Raw genomic sequence first — 25,493 nt, 5'->3', positions numbered from 1 at the left:
TATGTACAAATGTTTTTTGGGTGCAAAAGAGTTTCTACCTTACTTAAAAATATTTGTACATCCCTAAATTGGCCTAACACGAATCTTTCGCTAGTTTCAGCTTCATAAATGAGATGTTTTGGCTTCAGATTTCTTCAGGTTTACAGCAAATAAATCACGAGCGGATTATTTGCAAAACTGTGACCGGTCCGGCACTCTAGAGACCTAACAATGTATTTTACACGTTTCAATGAATTTTTGTAGGGAGGTAGTTTTAAAATATACCATTCTTAAAAATAAATATCTCAAGACATTTTCCTATAAAAATATACAATTTTTAAATATATACTCACAGAATAATTTACACGACAATTCCTAATGTAAGTTTCTTTCTCATCGTATAATTGGGATCGATTAGAAACATATGTTATCATAGTGCAGAAATAAAAATCAACAATGGCGACAGTCAATAAGAGGATTGTGTCAGGACAACAGCTGCTACTGTCAGTAGGACAACTCCAGGGATTCCCCAGTTTCATTACCCCTTCTCAATGAAAAAAATTAAAACAGCTGTCAGAAATCATCAAGAAGATATGTCCTCTATGAGAAACTGTCAAGTGTAATCTACAAAACATGTTTTTGGATATTTCCTGTTAATTGTAATGGCCCCATAGAGAAGATAATAAGCATGAGCTTTCACTTTGTCTTTACTTGTCCACAATTTTGATTGAAATCGTTTCTGAAAGAAAAATACTACAACGAAATTCGCAATTCTTCACAGAAATTGTCGCTTGATATTTGCTCTAAATTTACTCTTATTAGAATTTTCTTTACAAGGTGAAATAGTGAGAACTCCTCAATCCACAAAAAACGTGCACAAATTCCGGTCGGCTCCCACTCTTTCTCAAAAGAAAATTGATACATCATCAATCTGTACCTCACCCATCCATAGAAACGTCACTTATCCCTCCACACACCTAACCACCGGATAAACTCATTCCGTTGATTCTCACTCACACACTAGAAACTCAACAAACTTAACTACACCCGGTGAATTCCACGATCACGTGACACTCACGTCTCGACCGTTTTGGATCAATTCTCCATGCGTCTATCCCCCTGATTCCACCCGCCTCAAATAAATGCACCCTACCCCAATGAATTAGTGAAAATCAAATCAAGTGAATGAACAACTTTTAAAAAGGTTCCTGTAAAAATTCAAAGAGAAAAGAGTTGTTTGAAGAATTCCGAAGGGAGAGTTGGAAGACTTAAATAGACAACTTCCTCGCATCAGATCTCGTTTCGTGCGACCGGAAGTGTAAAATATTAAAATAAAAAAAAAATTCTCCCTCTCCCCACTTTATTCCCCCCTCCGTGGAATGCAATCGTGTAGACAAAACCGTGTTTACTTCCCTCTCCCCCCTTTTGAAAAAATATTTTTGATAACCACTGAGTAAATTTTCCTTTTTTACTTCGTTCTGTCCTGCTCTTGCTTAGTTGTTAAGTGCATTAAAAAATGTAAAAATCAACGGATGAAGAGCGGTGAGGGGAAATGATGGGAGTGCGGAGGGGGAGGGGGATGGGTGGGACAGTAGACGCCCCGCGGCAAGCTGTCAAACTACGCCGGTTTCCCAACGATCTATCGGCCATCGCACGCCTCCCCTCATTTTTCCCGTGTCCGTGAAAAATCAGCAAAATAATTCACAGATTTTCGCAAAATGTTTTGCCGTTGATTCACAGTTATCTTTTCTTGGATTTGGCAATTTTTTAGTTTCGTTGTTTAACGATGAATTGAGGAAATTACACTCACCATCACTTTGTAGTTGAGCTTTCTCGGTGCGGCGACATTTTCCATTCTCACCGACATGTTTGAAATTTTTATCAGATTTTTACGATCGTTGATAAAAATAATTCAATTACTGATTAATAAACTTCACAAATTGATTAATTTATTAATTTGATGTTTGTGAGGATTAGAGTGGGGATTTTTGATTTTTAACACTACACTTGTGATCACTATGATGTTCTTCAATGTTGTTGCATTTGTGGAACTTCATTCGATGATAACTGTTGGATTTGTTCATGTATAAAATTGGTTTTCCAGGGGCTTTAAGATTTTTTATGTTGGAACGCACGTTGCAGTAAAGGAGAGACTCTCGTGGCGTGATGATCGCCCGGAATGGGATAAAGTGAGTGACGAGGGTGAGGAGAAGGGGGAGGCTTATAACACTGGGAGGATGCAGATATCGGGCGATAAGGAAGGAATGATACGTGAAATCCTTCAAGGGTGTGTCTTCACTTGAAAATATATTTCTCAAAATATTAATGAATTTATTTGTTATAAATTGTTGACTAATACTTTGCAAAAGTCTACGAAAAAAATTATTTTCTATTCACTTCACAAAATCACTCAAAATTTCCAGCACAAGTCTGCACTGATGAACTTCATAAAACTGCTATTGATTTTCCCACCAATTTTTTTTATGTTACAAAAATAATTTAAAAATAATTACAATTAAGAGTTTTTATTTATTTTTTCGTTCATCTGATGGGAGTTCAAAGCTCAGATTTTTTTATCCCCCGGTGTTTGCCCGTTGGTGTTCGCAAAACTATCTCACGTTGAAAGGCAACAACTAAACCACTCCTCTCCCCCAATTCCCTCATACACACACATCCAATAACGTCACAGTGGGGAGAATGGTTGAAATAGTGTGAGTGCTCCCCTCTTGTTCTGTACTGTACTGTTGTCTCCCGTTCGTGCACACTCGTGTGTCACCGTGCGAATAAATCCGTAAACGAAAAAATTTTTTTCCCTTTAACTTTTGTTCCGTAACTAATTAAAAAGTCGGTGAAAAATAAACAATGATATATTAACAATTTTTAATGTAGAGTAACCGGAAAAGTAGGCGATTTTTCAGGTGAAAAATGAAGCACAAAATGGCGTATTCTTTATTTAACAGATGCACAAAAAACTCTAGGTTTCGAGCTTTGCACTTCACTTTCCCATTACCACTTCAATCACGATTTTTACATTCATGAAATTTAGAGGATTAATATCTTTTTTTATTATTTTACAAATTCACTTCCACCGGCTGATTAATCCTCCTAATGACTAATTTATTCTTACTGTATGCTCTTCTTATACATGTATATATATAATTAACATATATACACATCTATTTTTTCTTTAAATAACCAAACGACTCACAAGTTATGGGGATACATTCGGGTGGTGTGGTGTTGTCGTGTAGGTAGAGACTAAGCTACTGCCCGGCGAGATTCACCCATGTCGAAGGAAACTAGGGATAGAGGCCCCGTGATGGCGCCACTCTACAGTCAAAATCTCGTCCCACACTCTTTCCTATTTTTTTTCTTTTTTATTCATAAAAAATAGCGACTGCCGCGCCCGGTCTCGCGTTCTTTCTCCTCTCTCTGGTCACGAAGCATTGTAGTTACATTTTCAGGGGAAGGGGAGAGAGATTTTCGTGAGTACACTAGAAAAGAGAGGTGTGAGAGAGACATGTAATTGTTTTTTCGTCGCTAAATATGTCCTTTGCGTTTGCAAAGAACGATTGCAGCGCTCGGTTAAGGATAGGCAATTTTTTCAGTGGGAAATCCTCTTCGGAGTTTATAAAATAGACTAAGAGTATTTTTTAAGCGCAATATTAACCTTAACACATTGCGTCCATAAGAGCTGTATACTCCTACTTCCAATCCAATAGTTCAGTCTTAAAGCGTTCTCGTACACATAATCGTATATGACTCTGTTCGTTATACTCTCTAGTTTTTTTTTTTTGCGACAAAAAAATTTAAGTTTCCGGACAGATAATTGCAGATAATCAAATTAAAAGGTTTTCGATTGAAACGACGGCCATATTGAGTGGTTTGAATCCGCGCGTTCCTGACATCTGGCAACGGTCCGCTTAAGTGAGTATTCGGAGCGAATTTACGAGGTTGTGGAACACATGTGCTGTGTTGCCACATGATCATTAGAGGACAGACTAACGAGAGTCAAGTGTGAAATTGAATAAAATATTGTTTACAATATTCTTTGAACAAATTCCTGGAAAAATGTATTCAACAATGAAAAATCCGAAAAGCTATGGGAATGGCAAGATTTTCGACAAAACTGAAATCGTGCTTGAAAGAAAGTTGCTAACTTGAACGAAGTACTTGGATATCCTTAGTCTTCTGGGTTTAAGGGATGTTGGTCTAACTGTAGAGATAAGGGCATTAGATGAGGATGTGAAGAATTTGGTTGTACCGCAGTGCGGGGAAAGAGGGGCGAGGGGGGTAGGAGCGGATGTCGTTATTATGTCCAGTCAGCCCGGTAAATTGTGCGGAGTAGTGATGAGGTAGGATCTTGACGTATGTCAGGTGAATTGAAAGAGGAGAGGGAATGGGTTGAGGAGTGCTGATTGTCTTGCTGTGGAGATTTTCGTTCGAATTTCAATGTTTAGAGTGTAAATAGTGAAAGGGTTAGTCTCGTTTAGTTTTCGGATTGAAAAATAAAATGCTGCTTTGGGCACATTAAGGTATATCCCTAGAAAACACGTTTTTCTTAATATAGTCTACATATTTTTCGTAGATAATGTTTATAATAGTCCCCAGCTATTGAAAAACAATGTTAACTCGCTGTACTATACAGCTTAGGAGATAATGAATAATAAAATGTGAGCTTGTAACACGTGAGGTATAGGCCAAACGAGGGTTATGGGTCCCCCCGAATTCGATTTTTCCATCTAATGATAGAACAGTTTTTACGATGTTCTTAAAAAACAAATTCGTGATAGATTGATAAATTCCGAATACGGTGAATTTTTTGTGAAATTTTGTACTACATAGTTTCTGCGATATTCAACCCTAAAAAATGGAAATTTCGTGAAAACGTTGCTTATTTGATTTTAAAAATTAATTAGCAAATAATTTCTTTTTTGATTGGAACAGTTATTGTTCGCTGCATCAACAACACATTAGAATAAAAAAATGCAATAACTTATGAGAATGCAATAGATTAGGTTATTTACATTTATTTTCAGAAATCCATAGGGACTAACTTTTGGGTCCGATTGCCTTGGGATATGGGTGATTATCTACAAATTGTTATTTTTTGTCCTTTACCTTTCCAATCTCAAAATGATGAAATAATAACCAAATTTCTCCGGATGGTGGAAGACACTGTGGCATTCCGCCGTTTCCATAAAATAGATACCATTCCCTAATCATTTATTTAGCTCAAGAGAGCGAAAATTAGCCTAAATGTCACTACCGTGCCATGTCTTTTTTATGAAATTCGAGATTTTGTTAATGAAACCGAGTAAACAAGTAGCTCAAAGAAGATTTCCTGAACATAGATAATAGGGGATGACTAAGTATACTTTCATGAGCAATTTTCAGAGGAATAACTGTATTACGCTCAGCAGGATGATCAAAAAGTGTGTCCCACAATTACAGCACTATTTTAAATCATTTGAATTCAACTGTGGTCGCGCCATTTTCGATGTTTGCACATGACGTACGCACCGAATTCTGTAATGAAGGATTATTGCGCTCGGTTTCTCTGCTAGACAGTGACCTTAATGAGCGTTTGACCCTTGGGATTGGTTGACTTGTTTTTCTTGTTTGACCCTTATCAAGTCTCGGCGTCCGAAGTTCACCCAATTATTGGTCGAGACTTGGGATTCGATGAATGGCCATTTGACGTTCAAACGACATTTAGCCGTGGAAGGGTCGTTGAAATTTGGCATGCCAATCCAAAGCCGATATTTGGCCGTGAGTGGATCGCCAAGACTTGGCATGCCAATTGTAGGTCGAAGCTTTGCTCATTCAACATGATCGGCAATTCGGCCTCGGGATGCTCGGAGTCAAGCACTGCTACTTGAATCTCAATTAAGTATGAAGTACTACAGTCAGATTGCGATTTTTCACAGTACGTGTGTACTGCGGCGTTTTTTGTCGTACTTTTACCTCATAGTGAGTTTTGGAGTGAGGACTATGAGGCAACAGGGAGATTTAACGATTAGAAAAATATGAATCTGCAACTTCAAGGGAGTCTTGAAACAGTAGACATTTTATTTTTAGCAGTGAAGAGTTCTATGTGAGACAATCACATACATATCGCTATCTGTATTTATTCCAAACAAGTGTACAATTGAGACGTGCCCCTAAGGAGAACCAATTATGGACCAAAATTTCAGATTTTTAGCTATCACTTCAATATTTTTTTTTATGATTTAAAGATTTAAAAGATTTCCCAGAATTTTGCACGCACATCCGGACGTATACACAGACATTTTCAAAAAACATATCTTGATCTTTCCCGACATTCTCATTCGTTTTTAAGTAAAATTAGAGAATCGCAAAATCCATCGATTACAAAGCTTCCATCCAGAAGCAAAATAGCTCAATAACTTCCAAACAAGATAATGTATTTACTTATTGTAAGAATCGATTGATGATTTCACGAAGATATATCTCCCTTTAAAATTGCATTCGACAGATTTTTTAAAATTGTGTAACTAAAGTACGAAGAAGCCAGATGAGTAGTACAATATACATAACAATGACAATCAATAACTCTTTAACATAATTAACGTCTCCAACTTATTTATTTACGAAGACTATTGACTGTTTTCATTCTCGAGTACTCGTCTTATATCCTCTGCCTCATGTGATGTCACGTGGAGGACGTATTAGTCCAATTAACTAAATCGGAGACAGGGGTCTATCGATTTTACCCTCCTTCGTGTAATAGTCTAAAGTAGACGTTTATGCTCCATCAATTTGAGCTTACCTTTAGTTTTACGCGATAACATAAATAACATTATTTTTCAATTAATTGCAAAAATATGAGCATAGAATTTGCCATCCAATGGACTTGTTCAATTACCTACTAATTCAATATTTGAAGGATAGGACGATTTTGAAAGATGGAATATTTAAAAAGAAAAATAGCAAGCTTCACGGAAAAAAAGAAAACAGTGAAACACCTGAGATTCACACGAACGAAGCGCCTCAGCAAGCAAATCCCGTCATTTTCCCTGTAAAACGCGCAGAAAACCCTCGTTCTCCATCGTTAGTTATTTGAAAAATCAATAGTAAGTCAAATTTGCGGTAAAAATCATGAGTTTTGGGACAACTACAGTATTACATAAGGCGTTATCCTTTACGTAAAAAGTAATTTACAGAAGGACCAAACGAATAGATGCTGCGATAGAGAAAGATGTAGTTTCCCATTTCATATCTATACATATATATCGCGGCTCGAGCCGCGATATAACTATTCCTATACGGTACAAATATTTTCTGAGATTCGCAGGGTGATTCACCTGCGATCTAATGATCGTAATACTGGCTGTACTCGCTGTCGGAATATCGGTACAGTAAGAACTGAAATTTGTAAAGTAATTTGTAAAGTAAGTAAGTAGTAAAGCAAGTAATTTACTCTTAATTCCCGCAACTCGTTGATGACCTTCAACTAAGATGAAAAAATGAATTAGCAAACCGTTCACCTCTAACTGGAAAAAAGAATTAACAATTTATTCATTTTTCGATAAGTAATTGATTATTTTCAACGAACATTGTTGAATTTCAGCAAGTGGTAGTTGAAATTTAACAATTGGTTGTTAATTTATTTTTCAACAACTAGTTGATGATTTTCAACAAACATTCGTTGAATTTCAGTGAGTGCTTGTTGAATTTTAACGAGTATTTTTCTCCACAATCATCATAATTTTTTCATATCGCTCCTATACACATTTTGTACGCCAGAAGAAGTATTTACACCACTCCTTTCAAGAATAATTCAAGTCCTCTGATTTATTTTATCTCTCAATAAGTTGAGCAGAAGAGGGTCTGACATGCACTGAGAAAAAAAATATTGTTGCCACATTCATTTACTTGAGAGAAATATTTATTTTACTTGAGAGAACTTGATATGTATAGGAGCACCTAGTTACGTTGAAGAATCAGTCGAATTGCCTTGTAAGAGCTGGTAGTTTGCCACCTGTAATTCCACTTTGAGATATTCCTTTTATATATTTCGACATACTTCAGTTGTTTCTTTTCTGACGAATAAAGATATAAAAAAAAATGGGCAGAATGTATTATTTCTTATTAGTCTATTCTCAGAGAATGAATGGAAAGTATTCTAAGCGTTATAAGTATTTCTCCTAATGAATTTCAATCATTCACGAATCACCACATGATTCAATCCATACGACTATTTCGTTTTTATGTACATACAGAATCGGTGGAATGCCGGGGTTTTTCCCCCGAAGCGTGCCGCTCGTGTGAATCTCAGGCAGAAACCCTGCGATCTCAGGTCTTTCACCGTTTCCTTTTTGTCTGTTTTGATTTACTAATTAGAAGAGGACCCTGGAAATGATATAGCAACTAAACTGCCAAAAATAATTATATTAATTGCAGAGAAACTCATTGAATACCTTAATAATCCATCAGTTGCTCATGGAATCTTGACAAAATAATCATGCCATAAGAAAAACAAAAACACACACAGGGGATAAAAATCCATTAGTGCCCTCCATAACCTAGAATAACATTGGAGAGTGAACATCACGAATAAAATTTGGTATTTACACCAAACTTATTGAATGACGAAATAATTAACCAACTAAATAAAATAAACTATATATCTGATTTTGCGTTCGTTTGCGTGAAGAATTGAAGAAAAAAGGAGTGAGTTTAACCCTGTTTCGTGAGAGTCGGAATAATTCACTATTCAGGGGGGAAGCGGGGACGGCAAATCCTTACAATAAGTGCCTGGAGTGGTGGAAACGAAAGAGCGTCAAAACCGCGCACCAACCATTCTGGGCAGGCCAGGGGTTACCAAACTAGAAGGTAACAATAGAAAAAACGCAACGACGAAGAGCCCCCAAGGTAATGCACCAGTAAACCCCTAACCCAATACTACCTACCCGGCAGCTATCATGCCCTAATAGAAATCTGGTGCGACACTGCAGGGCTATGACGCGTCAAGCTCGCTGACGTGTGCCGCGGGGACCTTGCCGCAATCTTGCATTAGAAAATTGTTGGTGTGCAAACCCATAGTGTGTGGAGTGGAATATTTTGGTGTTGATATCTACTAAATTTCATAATTAACTTTACATTTTACATCAAAACTTCCTCAAAACGGAGAGCGGTATTGATCATTTAATTGTATGACACCAACCAATGTAAATGTCGGTTTCGCAACAAAGTGTTCATATATTACTTGAGACCTTGAGGGGGAGGAAGGGGGTAGATTGAAAATGCGGGTGACGGATCGAACAAGTCCGAAGGGTCAGATAAGTATAAGGGTCGTAAGAGCCCGATGTTTCCGCAGGGTCAGATGAACGCGAAGAATCAAATGTGCCTAAGGGCCAGATGAGTTGAAAGGTCAATTGAATCTGAGGATCAGATGAAAATAAGGGTCAGTTGAAGAGTATGATGAGTCTATGAGTCAGATAATTTCGAGGGGTCCACAAGGTTTAAAGGTTTAAAGATGTCTTTGAAGGGTGAGAGAAGTCGAAAGGATTGGAAGAACCATAAAGATTAGCGAAGCCCAAGGGCCAAATAAGTCTGAAGCATTAGTCGAGTTTAAAAGTCAGTTCAGTGTGCGGGTCAAATGAAGGATGCGTTAGAGGAGTGAGATGCGTGCGGATGGTTGGATGAGAACCTTTACCAATCTGATCCTTATGAGCCACATGACCCTTAAATTCACCTGACCCTGCTAACTCATTTGATCCATAGATTCAACAAGCCCGTTGAACTCACGTAAGGGTTAAACTAATAGGATTTTTTAGACTCACGTGACACCTTAAACGTATCTGGCTTTTTCGACTCGTATTTGAGGTACTTAAATTTAATTGAGGTTATGACGCAACCTTGTTGAGTGGTACCCCTGAGATTCGCCTTAGCGTCGCCGTGCAGTGAATCCGGGATCAAGTTCCCGATAGTAAGTAAATGTGGGAGCGACCACGTTGTCTCTAAACTAACTACTGAAGGGTAACCAATGAGATCGTTGCTCATTGATCTCATTGGATGGCCCCCACCATTGATTGGCTTCCGGTTATCTCACTGGTTGCTCCGAAAGAGTCGTTAAAAAAGAGATCACTTGATTGATCCTATATCAACGTTGCGATCACGAATTCCGTTGACACCGCTTTATGTCGCGGCAATAGTATATGATGGGCTTGCTGCGCCTCTCAAAGAACCTATCGCAGCGATATCCAACACCGCATGCTAATTCACGCTACGATGTTTATGCAGTATTGAATTCCTACCTCGATGTTCAGTATATTACGGTCATCCCAACGATGCGATTGTAGTCGAGTCAAGTGCAAGAAGTACATTAATTAAAATCTAAGGATATGCACTTATTATTACAGCACGAATTCGTTCCTTCACAGAATGTGAGATTTACTAACAAGGAATGAATTGCACAGAAATTTGTTTCTATCACAAGAGAGGTATTGACAAAAGTAGAATTGGGATGAACTGAAGCAGCAATCTGGGTTGACTATCGTAAGGCATTCGATAGGAGGAGTCATGAGCTCATTTTTCTGCTATTGGAGTGCCTTGCAGTAGAAGCCAACATAGCGAGATGAATTGAAGATTTAACACCACCCTGGAAAACGCTTCACCATAACATCAGGTGAGGGCAAGTTGACTTCAGGATTGATGTAATTCAGGAGAGGAATCTATCAGGGTGATACCCTGAGTCCTCGCCCGTTCAGCATCTTACTGATGCCGCTATGTATCGCTCGGCACTGTTTAGGTAGGTAGCAAGCCGGACGACCTGGTGAGAGAAGGCATCAGGTAAGTCACATATTTTATATGGATGACCTGAAATTAGTTGCCTCACGAGAGCGACAACTGAACCTTATGCTTAATGTAGTTGCAATGTACTCATCGAGAATAAAGTATCCGCACCGAATATGTTTGCTATTCCGATGCTTCTCAATTCCTTTGGCGTGCTCAAGTAGATGAACTATTGGGAACTCAAGTTTGGATGAACTGAAGCAGTTGGATAGAGATATCCGCAAGCTGATGAACATTGACAAGTCTACATTCACGCTCTTCATTTCCGCGATTGCGTTTTTTTGTGAGAGAGTGAAGGACAAGGACTTCTCAGTTTAGAGTCTAAGTGTTTTGTCCTTGTTTAGCTTGTGGCATCATGAATGGCCTGGACCCACTTTATGAGTTCATGCATAACGATGAAATCCATGATATTCAGGCCTTTCTCTACAAGGCAGCGGTTGACGGAGCTGCTTATCTTGGCTTAGAGTTTGGCCGTGGTCAAGATGGTCATGATTAAGTTTAAGTTTACGACAACCTTGTTATCAGCGCGTAGATAGACCCATGCAGGGCGGTTTCTTCCGTCATACGGAAGGGCAGAGTTTTCGTTTTTGAAGTCAGCTGGCTTAATGTCTGAGATGGTGGGTTTCATCTGTGGATGCCAAGACGGTGTAATAAATACATTAGTCTATCGAAGCCGTATTATGGAGTTTCCAAATTTCTGGTGCTCGGTGTCAGTGACATCGCGATCTCGAGTTATATTCATTGACATAACACGACTTGCAGAGTGTTGTACTACCACCTGCGATACTCTTATGGCATAGACATAATGCCGATATTGCCTTATGTTCCAGGAGATATAGACGTGCATGTGAGGTGTAAGATCTATTAGAAGTTTTCGTTTGCGACCATTAGGTCTGTTGTTGCAACAAAGTCTGATATCGTCCTCTTTGCTTTTGATGATAAAATAATCTATGTCATTGAGTTCTCGGCTCCGGTTGAGAGCAACATCTGAGTGAAGGAGAAGTGGCTCAAGTACCAATCACTCCTCTTTGAGCTACGTCAGTTAAATCGGGGCGTAAAAGTTAAATTGATTGCTTTTATTATCGGTTCTTTTGGGGGCATGATGCAGTCTGTCGTATCGGCGCTTGAAAACATCCCGGCCTAGAGGCGGAATGCCTTCATATTAGCTAGCCATCAGAAGGCGGTCATCCGTCCGTCTGCTGGTTCTGGACTGCAGTAGAACTGACCTTCTGGTTAGAGGGAGCATTACTGTAGAACGATTAAGGGGACGATTACGATAACCTGGGCGACAAATTTTGACGATCTATTTCGATGTATTTTTGCCCAAGAAAACCGAGAAAAATACTTTAAAAAATCTATCTCGAGTATTTATTGCGATATTCATCATTTTACGTATTATTTTAGCAGAAAATTGTCATTTTCTTGACATTATCATACGTAACAAAACGAGAATTCAATTCGTGAATACATGCATATATTCTCTCAATTTTTCATGGATCTGAGATATTTTCATACACAAAAATATCAGAAAATATGACGTGAATAGAAAAAAATGGAGATAATGACATCAAATGAAGTAAAAAACTAATATTCCCCATCCAAAAATTTATTACCGAGGTGAGTTCTGTGATTAGTACCGTCCCATCAAAAACATGCAATTCATCGACGAATCAATCAGGAATAATAATAATGGGGGGGGGGTGAGGGTTGTAAGGATGAGGAAAAAAGAAATACCGCAAGTACTGACATATGAATAAATAATTTACTGTTTCACTAGAATTTAATTTATAATTATAGTACCACTCATTATGTAACATGTTTACAAACGATGTCATCATAATTTTTCTGCTTTCCCTCATAAATTCATAATAACATATCATTTTTGAAAAAAATTAACTGCAATTATGAGAATTATCATACGAATAACAAAACAACAAAGCTTATTGACGTACTATAAAAATATTACACGTTTTTTCAGTCTTTCATTAGTATACTTATTCTAATTCGAATATTAATATTATATGAAAAAAGTTACTATCAATTGCCAAATAATCTCCAAGATTCAATACGATCAGTCTCTGGGCTGTTTACTCGGTCGAACCTTAGATGTTTTATGGTTTTTTTTTAAATCTCCAAGATTGGAAGTGATAATTCAATTCAATAAGATAAAGTATTGTCTGAATCATTAATCAATACTTAATCAATAGCAAATGAAAGATTTGAGCTAACTCATGATAATTAAATAAAAAACTAAGTAATGAGGGATTCGTAATTAATTTGAAGTTGTTGATTAGGACTATTAAATAATTATTTCAATAATATGTGACTTCGAAAATGAAGTTGACAATCATTTTTCTTATTTTTACTTGGCTATTCTCTTCTGAAATTACCTTTTACACAGCTGAATCATAAATTTCAACATTGAAACAGTCAAATAGCTTGAAACGATTTGCCTTCCGTGTAAAATTTAAAGTAGGGATGACCGGGGCAAAGCGGACCGGGTAGAGGGCGGATGGCCGGGGCAGAGTGGGATACGTGAAAAAAAGGCCAAAATTAAGAAATTCAAGGAATTTTCGAGGGGTCGATCAGGGATCAATAAACGTAAAAAAAGCTAAAGAAACTTGAATAAAACTAAGGAAAAATTGAAAAAAACGGAAGAACTCTGCAAATGCTTTTCATTTTTAATTATTTTTTCGTCATAAATAACCACCGGGGCATAGTGGGGTACTCATATTTTTTTTTTTTTTGGAAATGAATCATCAATCAATCAAAAAAAATTGCCAATAAATCATTAATAAAATTGAATTCTCCCAATAACAATTTTTTGAACATATTCCAACTATTGATCAGGAGTCATTGACAAAAATCACATACACAGTTGTCATCGAATTCACAATCGACCCCGGAATACGAGCTATATTTTGACTGTTATATTCTAACCATTATATTTTGACTCTTGTATTTTGAGCCTTACGGTCTATTCCTTATATTTTAACCCTCATTTTTGACAATATATTCCGATTCTCACATTCGGACCCTTACACGGAGAGAAATGTTCAGTAAAAATTACGGAACTCACCAATTCCCTCACTGATTACGGAATCGACTCAGAAAATTTAAGTGACAGTATCGTAATTTTTAACTGGAGATTCAGGTAGAAATTACGGAATGCTCTGGAAAAAATCCGTGATTTTAGGTAAAAATTACGTACAGTTCCGTGAAATTTCCTACAACTACATTTCCCTCCGGACTTACGGAAAAGATACGTAATTTTTATTGAATATTTCTCTCCATGTATATTTTGACCCCGGTGACTTTATTATCCGACCCTTAGAGTTTGAACCTTATATTCAGACCTTTATGTTCTGACCTCCTACATTATAACCCTTATATTTTGACTCGTAAATTCTGACCGTTATACTTTGGCACTCATATTTTGACCCCGATGTCTGAGGCTTATTTCTAACCTTTATTTCTGACACACATTTTGACTGTCATTTCTGATCCCGGTTCTGATTTTTTCTAAACTCGACGATTGTTTCTTTTTTTTTTATCGTTATTTTACATCGCTTCGACCCGGTTAGGATATACTGCGATGATGATCAAGACTAAATGGTTAGATCGCACCATTCTACCTGGCCGGGATTTGAACTCGGAACCTTTCGCATATGAGACAACGAACTTGCCCACTGCACCAAGCCACCGGGGATGATTGTTTCTCTGATCTTTTCTAAAATAATTACAGGGACAAATGTAAACACATTCACAATGTCCGAATGAACAGAAAAAGGGAATCGATCAAGAAGTTATCGGTTCGCCGCATATAATGGGTCATACCCACTTTCAGCAACGTATATGGCATATATTTTAATCATCAGATATATTTCGGCCAAAAATGCTGTATGTGGTATATGTCACATATATGCGAAAATATACTCTGAAATATTTGCAAAAAATAGGTCATTTATATGTAAAAATTATATGTGAGATATATGTAGAATATATGTAGAATATATGTAGAATATATGTTACTATATATGTCCCTGATATCCAGAGCTTATAATCTACATATATGTGGGATGTGTGTATCATATATTCTGAATATATGTTAGATATATTCGGAAAATATAAGCAGCATATACTTCTGATATATGTTACATATATCCCAGCTAGGTATGATATATATGTCGCATATATGTACAGGATGTTCCACTGCTGAACGTATCGAATCAAGTATTCGAATATCACGTATTCGAATCAAGAGTCTGACGACTTTTTCACCTCGATACTTCGATACTTCATCAATGAGTCATTATTACTCTGGCTTTCCTGCAAGCCTTTGTATTTCTCCAGCGGTTGGTCTGCTCCCGTCGGAGTTTGTCTCTGATGGCTCTGTTGCCCATGGCTACGGGGACTCCGACTGGTTCCGCTTCGGTTTCACTAAGTGATCCTTGCTTCGCCAGTCCATCCGCCACCTCATTGCCATGAATGTCCTTGTGTCCTGGGACCCACGCCAGAGTCACCCTGTTGTGTCTTCCGAGCCTTTCCCGCACTTCCATGGTCTCCCAGACTAACTTTGAGTCAGCACTGGGTTTCATAAGTACTTTGATGGTGGCCTGACTGTCTGACCAAATATAAATATACTTGTTCATCGTCTGCCGATCCTCCAGTAGTTCTACGTATTTTTTAATAGCCAGAACTTCTACTTGAAAAACTGTGGCAATGACCCCTAGGGACCAACTGCTCTTGTATTGTTCTGCCGCCTCATACAGTCCCGCATCGAGGCGGTCTTTGTATCTCGAGCCGTTTGTATACCAGTGCTTGACATTAATACCTGGTGCCCTATTTATAGCTTTTCAGTTTATCCTCTCAGGAATATAGGTCTAAAAGGCCTTTCTGATCTAGTATTTCCTGGCCATTCTATCTTGGGCCATGTTCAAGGGGGTTTTCCTAAGGATATTCAGTCTGGCGTGTGCCGTCCTCGCCTGAACCCATTCCCCCTGGTACATAAGCCTTATGCAGCTGATTCTGCCTTGCTCACCACCAGAAGATCACGTGGTGGTAGGTCAAGAGCGACTTCCAGTGCGTCGATAGGTGTCATTCTCAGGGCCTCGGGTGCCGCCCTCAGGAAGTTACCCTGGAGGGCCTTTCGCCGGTTCCTTATCTCCACCTTCTCCGCCCTGGGCCACCAGACCAGAGCGGCATACGTGAGCCGCGGCAGCAGAACCATTTTGTACAGCCACATGCTGATTTTAGGACTGAAGCCCCAATTTCTACCCATGGCTCTTCTGCATGCCCACAGAGAGGCATAGGTTTTGCCAATCTGTGACTTTATATGCTCATTCCATTGGAGCTTCGGGTCTAGTTGAATCCCTGGGTACCTTACTGAGGTAGCGTAAGCAATTTCCGCTCCCCCAAACCTCAGTGGTTCAGGAGTCACAACTTTGTATTTTCTGGTGAATATCATGGTGGACGTCTTCTCAGGGTTAATTGATAGTTTTGTCTCACCACACCATTCTTCCAGCGTTCTCAGAGAATACTTTAGTCTATCTCTCAGCACATTGAGAAACTTGCCCCTGGCGATGATATCCACGTCGTCAGCGTAGCCATATACCAGGAGACCTTGTTCTCTGGCAACTGTACAACTGCACCTTTTACAAGCCTACCGACGAGCGACCCCACCAAATATAAGTCTACCTGTACAACTGCACCTTTTACATCTCTACCAAGTGACACCCTCACCCACACGATTTGAATATTTACAACTCTACCGCGCGAACATTACTACCCAATGATTCGAGAAATTTACATCCCCACCGTGGTACAAACCAATCAGCGCACGAGTCGACCCGATGATGACTCAGCCCTGTACAACTGCACCTTGGGGCAAGCCTACTGAAGTACAATTATCACCGGTCAAGCCTACCACGTTACAGCCTTACCGTCCTAAATTCTGTACAACTGCACCTTGCGACAAGACTACCCATGTGATAGTCTATCCGTTTTAACCCCTACCAAGGATACGTGTCCACCCAAAATACAACCCCACCGATTATGTCTGGATAATATATCTCTTTCACTTTTATTTTGGAGAAATTTTCGGAGCGGTTCGTATTCGCCAACACGAGGTTGTCCGCCAGAAATTATTATTTATAAATAAATGGCGATGGCAAATCGATTGTAACCCGTTTGCAGGTGAATATAATGCATTTTTTAGAGTTTGTGAATCACTCAATAAATTATTAAATTAATAAATCTAATGACGCATGAAGTTGTGATGTTTTTGAATAAAAACAGATAATTCAATATTTCTCTAGCCTCCGCGGTCTGATTGGCCACCATTAAACTGTACGTATATTCCAACGTGCGCTGACTAGAGATGCAAAATGACCGTCATTTTTTAAATCGTGTCATATAACACCAAAAAATTACGGTCATGTGACGCATTCGCACTCTTAAACGTTGAAAATATTAAATTTATAAACTATTAAATTTATAAAAATTGAATTGAGCAATTTTTAATGAAATTTTGGCTAACTTCATGCGTCATTAGATTTATTAATTTAATAATTTATTGAGTGATTCACAAACTCTAAAAAATGCATTACATTCACCTGCAAACGGGTTACAATCGATTTGCCATCGCCATTTATTTATAAATAATAATTTCTGGCGGACAACCTATTGTTGGCGAATACAAACCGCTCCGAAAATTTCTCCAAAATAAAAGTGAAAGAGATATATTATCCAGATATAATCGGTGGGATTGCATTTTGGGTGGACATGTATCCTTGGTAAAGGTTAAAACGGGTAGACGTAACTGTTGGTGGGGTTATTTTCCTGTAAGGGTGTCAGGAGTCACTATCACATGGGTACTCTTGTCGCAAGGTGCAGTTGTACAGAATTTAGGTCGGTAAGCCTGTAACGTGGTAGGCTTGTCCGGTGACAATTATACTTCGGTAGGCTTACCTCAAGGTGCAGTTGTACAGGGCTGAGTCATCATCGGGTCGATTCGTGCGCTGATTGGCTTGTACCACGGTGGGGATGTAAATTTCTCGAATCATTGGGTAGTAATGTTCGCCCGGTAGAGTTGTAAATATTCAAATCGTTTGGATGAGGGTGTCGCTGGGTAGAGATGTAAAAGGTGCAGTTGTACAGGTAGACTCGTATTTGGTGGGGTCGCTCGTCGTCAGGCTTGTAAAAGGTGCAGTTGTACAGTTGCCTACCAGGAGACCTTGTTCTCTCAGTTTCTCTGGGAGCTCGTCCACCACGAGGCACCACAGGAGTGGAGACAGAACCCCACGCTGCGGACACCCGGCGACGGGGCAGCCCTCCACTTTTGCTTCGTTGTGAGCTGCGGTTAGTAACCTGCTCGCCAACATGCTTTATATCCAGTCAATGATAGTCTCTGAGAAGCCTCTCTTTGACATGGCTTCCATTATGACATCGTATCTAGTACGATCTAAAGCTCTCTCGATGTCGAGAAAGATTCCCATTGCGTAGCCCTTCTACTCTATCTCTTCCTCAACTTTTGTCACAAGGTGGTGCAGGGTCGTCTCGGTGGACCTCCCCTCCCTATAGGCATGTTGCGCGGAGGACAGAGGTCGGTCTATCAATAGTGAGTTGACCATACTGGCTCTGAGTATTTTCGTGGGTGGGCCCAAGATGATGTTCATCCCCTTTTGCAAAAGCACTGGGTAGATATCATCTGGTCCTGGTGCCTTTAGGGGTTCGCAGGACTTAATCGCCCATTCTACCCCCTGTGGATCCACGATTTTGGCTGCTAGAGCCCAATCTCGCGATTTGTATCGGCTTCCAGTTACCCTGGGGGCCTGTTGTAAGCCGTCCTGTCTGGTGAAGCCAGGAAAGTATCATTTCAGAGGAGGGTATCATTTCAAATGGACTGAATAGTGTAGAAGAAGCGGTCGCGCCTTGTGAAGCATTGAATACTTCCACCGAATCACAATTGATTATAGAGAACAATAATTTTTTGGAGCCAATGAATCAGGCAATTATTGCCGAAACGGAAATAAATATTGTTGAAGATTCCCCAATGCATGCGAGTGAATGTCAGAATCTTCGGGATAGGAATGAGGAATTTATCGTTGCCTCTGAAGAAAGTGAATCGGAAAGTTCTGAACCTCCCCGAAATCGACGCAAGTTATCGTTGGGGAAATCCCGCCAGAAATTCGATTTACGATACAAAAAAGCCATTCTATCAACATATAATTTATTGGAGGAACACAGAAAAAATGGTTCACTCATCTCCACCAACACACCTACAGAATTGACTGTTCATTGTTTTGAAATTTCCGATCGTAGTGTAAGACGCGTTATTGCTGAAAAAAAAGTACGGTTTCCTCTCTGAACCACGGAAAAGAAGCGGTCGCTCTCGCATATCTTGTGATGAATTTTTCGTTGGCGTCATACGTAGAAAAATTCTAGATTTTTATGTGAATAAAACATATCCGACTATAGAAAAATTGCCTAGAAATTTGAAAAACGATGTTGCCGATTTTCCCAATATGAGTGACGTAACATTGTGGCGTATAGTTAGACGGATGAATTTTAAATATAAAGCATATAATCGGAAGCCAGTCCTCATGGAGAGTCCAGAAATTGTGCGAAAATGTCGAGAGTTCTTGAATCAAATTAAAAAATATAGAGACACGGGTTATAAAATTTTTTATACTGATAAAACTTGGTGCGGTGCTAATCACACGAAAAAATTTGGGTGGGTAGAACATACTTCATTCGAAGAAAATGTAGACAGTTTTGATTTTTACCGATCACGAGTCTAGCATGTATCTTCTTTGCGAGGGGGATTTCTAGTTTCGTCTGGTGCAGGCAAGAGGGTTATTATAACTCATATTGGAAGTGAGGATGGATTTTTAGAAGGAGGCATGGATTGTTTTGTTGGGAAGAAAGATGGGGATTATCACAATGAAATGAATTCAGAGCATTACACAGAGTGGTTTACGAAGATCTTGCCCGCAAAATCGGTAATCGTCATTGACTTAGCTCCATATCATACTACACTCGATCCTGAAAAACGTAATCCAACAAAGGCGTGGACAAAAGCTGCCACCATTCAATGGTTAATTGAAAGAAATGTACCATTGCCATGGGATATCATTTCCTTTGAAACATTAACGAAAGTTCAACTTTATAATTTAGCTAAACCTCATTTTTTTGAGAAATCTCATTTTTATCTTTTGGATAAAATCGCGAAGGAAAATGGCGTAAAATTATTGTGGCTTCCAGTCGCTCATTGCGAACTCAATGCTATTGAGTTGATTTGGGCAAATGTGAAAAGTCAAGTTGCTCTTCAGAATAATACTTTTAAAGTCAATGACGTGTGCCGACTATGCGAGAATGCAATGAATTTAGTGACGAAAGAATTATGGAAAAAATGTGTGGAGCATGTTCGGAAATTGGAGGATAAATATCGTGAAAAAGAAAGCATGATGGCCATGCATGTGGATTCATTTGTTATTCACGTAAGTGATGATGACTCTGATTCCGAGGAAACACTTTATTTTTCAAGTTCAACTTCAGAATAAATGAGATTTTTATGAAATAGTGAAATCATATCTGTGAATTACAATCATCTTTAAAAGTGTATAAATAGAATTGTGAATTTGAAAAAAAGTGGTAAAAAAAATGTTTATTTATCAAAAGTATTTAATCCATCGGCCCTTTTCAGGGCCTCCAATTGTTTAAACGTACGAAACTCGTTCATTCATTTTTCCATTTGAAACTGAACGTGGTCAAACCCTCATCATCGTCAATCGTATTGTCGATTTTTTCTGTGGTCGTACATAGAATAAGCTGCCATCCCAAATTTCTTCAGATTTTTTTACGCATCCTCCGAGCTCTGTTATGTTTTTCTCCAAATTTTCCTTTCAAAGGCTTGTAATTTTTGTATAAGTCGATAAACCTAATTTTTTTCCCTTTACAAAATGGAGATCTTTTGACACACTCTCCATATAGATAGAGACAATTTTTATTTTATCGTTCTTTCGTCGATTTCTTTAGAAAAACCTTAAAAAATATCTAAAAACGGCTAATTTTGAAATTGGAGTTTTTTAATTTTTTTCTAAAAATTTCAGTGAATACATTGGATCAAAATAAATTGTCACCGGAGGCCGAAGTGGAAATCCCATGGCATAGTTTTGATTTATAATTTGAACATAAATATGAATTCATGATGAATGACTACAAAAGTTCCAAAATTTGATTTTCCAGGTGCGAAAGGTAACCCTATAGTAAAATCATGAGGATTTGCGGCTAGCATCATAATGTGTTTGCCGGAAAAATTCAAGAATTTTTATAAAATGTTTGGAATAATTTACATAATTAAAAATCATTGGAATCTTTTTAGTTTTTCATTTCACGTCGTAGGATATTTTTTTCAATTCCGTGGGTTGATTCCAATTGAAGATAGCCTCATGTCATTTTAATTTACAAAAAGGAAAATTATTGAAAAAATCGATTTTTTTTCTCCACTGCTCAATTCTTGACGGTGCGAATTATCATATCGCGTGCTAAGTGGAAAAAGGTCGTATTGACCATTTTGATAATTTTAGGTCAACGAAGTGGAAAAAGGTCGTATAAACCTAATCTAGGGACTATGAAATCTGAACGATTTGCGCTCTTTAGAATCATTTGAACCCAACTTTTGACGACATTTTTTTTGTGCATATGACCTTTTTCCATAAATCTGCCTCCAATATTGGAAAAATGAAAAATAATCGTGTTTCCCACAAAAATTTAATTACGTACAAGAATTTTTCCATCACTGGCGTCTGCAGGATTTCGTCTTCCATCTGGAAGAAGAAAAATGGAAACAATAATGAAATTATGAGTCAGCTCGCACCACCCAGAAAAATGAATTATTTGAATTGAATCAACTTTACTTGCATCGAATAAATACTTTATTAAAATTAAATAAACGAATTATGTCATTAAAATAAAGTTTATTCAATTCAAATAGATCATTTTTCTGGGTGGTGCGAGTTGACTCATAATTTCACTGTTGTTTCCATTTTTCTTCTTCCAGATAGAAGACGAGATCCTCCAGACGCCAGTGATGGAAGGGCAACATTGCTAAGAAGACGTGCCCATTAATCTAAAAAATATCTCTGTATCTAGATCTCATTTGGTCCGTAAATAAAGACGTGTTTTACAGCTTTTTTAATGCAAATTCTNGGGAAACCTTGCCAAGGAGGCTGCCCGTTAATCTGAAAAATAACTCTGTATCTAGATCTCATTTGATCCGTAAATAAAGACGTGTTTTACACCTTTTTGCTTCCGAACGGGAAGCATTGCAATCGACCGATTTTCACATTCTCTAATTTTGATTGGAAACGATGTAGAATGGTCTGAAACGTAAAAATACGAAGTTTGGGCACCATGTTTGTATGTGAACACCTCCAGGGCCAGATGTCCTTTTTGAAAATTAAAAGAATAGTGGGGTAAAATAATTCAAAAAAATATGAAATTTTGCACGATTATAGGTCTTCTTAAGGACTAACTCTGTGCACGATTTCAGCTCGATTGGCCCAACTGTTTTTGAGAAAAAGCTATTTGTTTGTGAATCGTCGTTCGCGAATCTCTCCAAAACTAGTGGACCAATTTCAATTTGTCTTTTTTCAAAATATTCGTCTTAATGTCCTCGATCCAGATCATCCAAAGCATATATAGCCGTCCATATTAAGTTTTCGACACATTCCCGATTTTCTGTCTTTTCATGAAATACTTTGTACGCACTCGAGCCTTCGCAAAAATTGGAATATCAACTTGAAATTTGAACAGAATCTTTCCCTTGTGATAAGGAAGACTGGTATGGAAGATGGGCTCAATCGGTCCAGTAGTTTCGGAGATATTCAACTTTTTCTGAAAACCTATTATGGGTTATGTCTCAAAAACTACGCAACCGATTTCAATGTGTCTTTTTTTTCAAAATATTCATCCCAGTGTCCTCTATCTCGATCAATTAAAACGTATGCGCGCTCTAGCCTGTGTGAAAATTGAAATATCATTATTATTAACTTGAAATTTGGACAGACGTTTCTTCTCGTGACAATGAAAGTTCGTATTGAAAATGGTTTCGAGTTTCGTTCCTTCCTTTATTATCATCACGTGTTCTTCCACAGGTAATTTTGTCAGGATAGGTGAGATATCAATTTGTAGAGATACTAGCGATATTTCGTATGTATACAGCGCTTCACATCATGATTTTACCATTTATTTAAATAAATAACTATCATGATGAAGTAAAAGATTGATCAGAAAAATTTTGTTGTGAATTTTTGGAAACAAGAAAAAAATTGTGGATAAGAGAAAATCTAATAGTGAAATAATTCGAAATTTTGTGTCTATTTCCGATCTGATGAGAAAAAAAATGATCAAACATTACATATTTCCAAGTTGCTTCATTCATAGTGATCTGATGATCTCTATTTTTAACGTGATTGCTACGGATCCGTTCGGAAGTATGCTACCAATGGAATTGGTAGAAATAAAAAGAAAGAAGACAACTAATGAAAAAAGTAATGGCCAAATGTCTCCTGCCGAATAGGCTCGGCCAACTGCTTGTTTTATCCAAATTCTTGTACGTAATTAAATTTTTGTGGGAAACATGATTATTTTTCATTTTTCCAATATTGGAGGCAGATTTATGGAAAAAGGTCGTATGCGCCAAAAACAAAAAAGATCCTCAAAAGTTGGGTTCAAATGCTTCTAAAGAGCCCAAATCGTCCAGATTTCATAGTCCCTAGATTAGGTTTATACGACCTTTTTCCACTTCGTTGGCCTAAAATTACCAAAATGGTCAATACGACCTTTTTCCACTTAGCATGCGATATAAAAAATTGGGATAATTTTGGAAATAAAATTGGAGTGCTGAGAAAAGACCGAAGTTTATGAACTCTCACGGCATCCGAAAAACATGGGTTTTTTCATATTTCAAACAAGATAGCGCAAAAACTATCCGATAAAAATAACTGAAACTCCATACTGGACAAGAGGAATAGTGAACCTAACGAATGAGATCAGTCCCGTATTGATGCGATTTTTTTTCTCAAAGATATGACCCCTCAAAGTTTGCGGACTACACTTTTGAAAAGGATAGTAGACTGGCGCTTCCCTGCCCCTCCAGGACTTTTACTAGCCTAGAGGCCTCGGAGAGACTCCCGATTCCACTGCTGAACCTCTTCCAACCCTCATTCCTGGCTTTGACCAGGGCTTTGTTGTATTTCCTCTGGAGACACCTACGTTCTTCCATCGCTTGTCTCTTACGTGAGTTTCCGTGAGTTTTTAACCCTGTTCCATGCCTTCCTCAGTTGGTCCCTCAGGTGTGCTAGCGTGTCATTCCACCAGCTCACCTTTTTGATTCCTTTGTGCGTGCGTATATTACAGTTGTTTTCATAGGAACATCTGATCGCCTCTCCAAAACATTCGGCTGCGTATTCCAGTCGTTTCTTGTTTTTAAATGGGCAGGGTACATCCTGGATCCTCAGTGAAAGGTCCGCTTTACATCCCTCCCAATCTGTGTTCCTTGGATTTCTCTTTTGGATGGGGTCCACTTTGTCAGTTAGACTTAGGCGTATGATCTGAATCCGAGAGTTCCCTGGAGACCCTCCAGTCCCTTACTAAGTCCGCCATGCCTGTTGTACAAATGGTTATGTCCAACACTTCCTGTCTTCTGCAGTCCATAAAGGTCGGTTCATTTCCCCTGTTCAGAAGTAGAAGATCGTTCCCCATCATGAAGTCGTGTAGAGCTTCTCTCCTTGCATTCGTGTTTGAGCTTCCCCACCCCAAATGGTGGGAATTAGCGTCACATCCAAGTAGGAGTTCCAGCCCACCGTCCCTCACTTTGTTTATAAGACCCTCCACCTCTGGCGTCGGGGGGAGTTCTATGAAGTCATAGGGTAGGTAGGCTGACCCTATCATGCACTTCAAGACTCGGTTTTCCCGTGTCAGGGCTTTTACTTTGGCTACTGCCAAGTTCTCTTCACTGAGTTGAGGTAGGAAGGTGGCTTCCATCCCTTTGATGAGGATGCAAGCCCTTATCCTGTTCTCCCTAGGGTTCACGTGAAGTAACTTCCCACAGCCCCCTAGGCCTCTTATGGTCCCATCCACTAACCAAGGTTCTTGGATGAGAGCTATAGTTGGCTGCATCTTAGCAAGCGTCCTGCAGAGTATAGCTGAAGCGCTTTTGCTATGATGCAAGTTAATCTGGACTATTTCGATCGACCTGTGAGCCATCGTTCAACTCACTTGTCATCTTCTGTCGCCCCTGTACCCCCACTGCGGTTCTTCTCGAGCATCTTGACCGATGCTCTTTGAGTCCCCCAGTGGGGTCTGAAGTTGTAGGCTTTTAGGGCCCGCCGTGTTTTCTCACCAACGAGGGCAGCGAAGTGGGCGCTCGAAGCTCCCGTACTCTCGCTGCCCTTGACCACTCGCCAGTCATCCGGTGATAATCCTGGGTTTTGCCTGCCCATGAGTTTAATTACCTCCTCGGCAGTCACTTCCTCGTCCTCCACGTGGACTACGATCCTGTGGAGCTTTGGTAGCTCCTCAGGGCTCAGCACCCGGAAGGACGTTTCCCCAATTTTGTTATCGAGGAACAGGCTTTAAACCACGTCTCTGTCTCCTCGTCGGAACAGCCAATGATGGCCGCTCCGTCT

At 38.9% G+C, this 25,493-nt stretch overlaps 1 protein-coding gene across 1 annotated transcript; it reads right to left on the bottom strand.

Moving 5' to 3' along the window:
• Positions 1-15,101: 15,101 nt before the first annotated feature.
• LOC107045838 lies at positions 15,102-24,088 on the bottom strand. Its single transcript, XM_015268223.1, has 3 exons — positions 23,972-24,088; positions 15,842-16,462; positions 15,102-15,620 (listed from the first exon to the last, which is right to left on the bottom strand). Exons 1-3 carry the CDS (start codon positions 24,086-24,088, stop codon positions 15,102-15,104), a joined length of 1,257 nt encoding a protein of 418 aa, XP_015123709.1.
• Positions 24,089-25,493: the final 1,405 nt, after the last annotated feature.

The sequence above is a fragment of the Diachasma alloeum genome, unplaced genomic scaffold, assembly GCF_001412515.2.
Source record: "Diachasma alloeum isolate Michigan unplaced genomic scaffold, Dall2.0 Dall_scaffold_01088, whole genome shotgun sequence".
NCBI lineage: Eukaryota > Metazoa > Arthropoda > Insecta > Hymenoptera > Braconidae > Diachasma > Diachasma alloeum.
Note: the sequence above shows the minus strand (reverse complement) of the source record. Positions and strands in the feature narration are given on the sequence as shown.

What these genes read in the sequence shown, in the direction of transcription:
- LOC107045838 (XM_015268223.1), bottom strand. Translation starts at nt 24,088, where the DNA reads ATGGAAGAACGTAGGTGTCTCCAGAGGAAATACAACAAAGCCCTGGTC. An exon ending in TCTCCGAGGCCTCTAGGCTA is followed by an intron (nt 16,463 to 23,971) that starts GTAAAAGTCCTG and finishes GCTCGTCGGTAG; the next exon opens with GCTTGTAAAAGGTGCAGTTG. An exon ending in CACCACGTGATCTTCTGGTG is followed by an intron (nt 15,621 to 15,841) that starts GTGAGCAAGGCA and finishes ATTAATGTCAAG; the next exon opens with CACTGGTATACAAACGGCTC.